This window comes from Austrofundulus limnaeus, unplaced genomic scaffold, assembly GCF_001266775.1.
Source record: "Austrofundulus limnaeus strain Quisiro unplaced genomic scaffold, Austrofundulus_limnaeus-1.0 Scaffold340, whole genome shotgun sequence".
Classification (NCBI taxonomy): Eukaryota; Metazoa; Chordata; class Actinopteri; order Cyprinodontiformes; family Rivulidae; genus Austrofundulus; species Austrofundulus limnaeus.
Window position 1 is genome coordinate 39784 of NW_013952742.1, and position 1621 is coordinate 41404.

Below are 1621 nucleotides of genomic sequence, written 5' to 3' on the forward strand. Positions count from 1 at the left end.
CTCTTAAACAAACACATTGAACCAACATTTTTATAATCACTTTCCAGATTATTCCACAATCTTATTCCTTGATCTGAAGTGCATCGATCCTTCAAATTAGTTCGAATTTTAGGTTTTATAAACATCTCAAGTCCCTTAAGTTTATATAAACTTTCCCTCTTAACAAAATATAACTGAATGTTTAAAGGTAATTTTTTATGAGCCTTATACATGATCTGCAAAATTTTAATAATTTCAATTTAGAAAATAATATATTTGATGGATGACAGTTATGTTTTCTGGTGATAATTCTGACGGCTCTTTCCTGTAAAATAAAAGTAGGATTTGTGATTGTTTTGCACGCTTTAACCCAGACTTCAACACAGTAAATCAAGTGTGGTACAATTATTGCATTATATAATATAAACGGTGCTTTATCATTAAATAAGTCCCTTACTTTGTATAATACTGCAATGGATTTGGCTAATTTTGCTTTTAAATGGTTTATGTGAGATTTCTATGTCAGCTTTTCATTAATGATAATGATAATTTTTCCATTGCTGTTTTCAAAAAACCCAGAAAATAACAAACATGGAAAATATTCAGTTAGCGAGCCCTGCCTCAGACAAACAAACACATACACACTAAATAAGTGTCAGCAAGTGTTTATGAAGCGGTCTCTTGTATAAGTCTTGGTCAGGCTAACATTGCACAGAGACCTGTGATGGTTCCACCGTAGAACTAAAGACGTCACAGCTCAGCCTGAGAATCTGCCTTTGTGTTCTCGTCTCAGTCTTCCATCCGGTGGAATGTTCTTATTGCCGGAGTGAGAGCATGATGGGTTTCCGGTACCGGTGCCAGCAGTGCCATGGCTACCAGCTTTGTCAGAGCTGCTTCTGGCGTGGCCATGCCAACGGTCCCCATAGCAATCAGCACCAGATGAAGGAGCACTCGTCTTGGGTAGGTGAAACCCCCTGCAATCAAGTCTCAATTAAACCCAGAGTTTCTTCAGGGTGGGCATTTGACATCAAAGCAGTTTTCACTCCATACCTTTAATGTTGTTTACAAACGGAGACAGATTTGATGGGATTTTACTCTTGTTGAGAAGGAAATTAGATTCATTGAACTTGCTGTTTTACTGAATAAACCCCAAAGCTGTCAGTGTCTTGAAACACTGCAAGTAAAGTGTGCTGGATCCATTTATTTATTTATTTTTATTTAATTAGGAGTAAGGGGTACATTATAACAGGGACCACAACACAGCGAATTACATATAAAGATGAAAAAATAAAAGAATATTAGCACAATGGTGATACTGTGCTCCCTGATAAGTTCAACTGGATTCATTTCTTATCTTATTTTATGATTCACACAGGACAAATTACAGCTCATGCACCTTCAGGAAGATAATGAGTGTATCTAATACTTAATCCTGTTTTCTTTACATTCATGACATTTGCAGCTTTCCTAGTTTTGGGTAAATTAAGTGCATTTGAAGTAGGGCTGTGTATTGGCAAGAATTTGGCGATACGATACATATCATGACAGAGGGGTCACAATACGATATATCCCGATATATTGCGATACTATAAGCAAGGCGATATATCGCGATATATTGCGATACTATAAGCAAGGCGATATA

At 36.5% G+C, this 1621-nt stretch overlaps 1 protein-coding gene across 1 annotated transcript in view; it reads left to right on the top strand.

Moving 5' to 3' along the window:
• LOC106527749 (dystrobrevin beta) overlaps positions 1–1621 on the top strand; it is a gene marked incomplete at its 5' end in the record, with an annotated part of 99282 nt that overhangs the window by 33004 nt on the left and 64657 nt on the right. Inside the window, 1 exon segment of the mRNA XM_014022734.1 lies at positions 773–939. Within this exon segment, the coding sequence (XP_013878188.1) occupies positions 773–939 (167 nt within the window).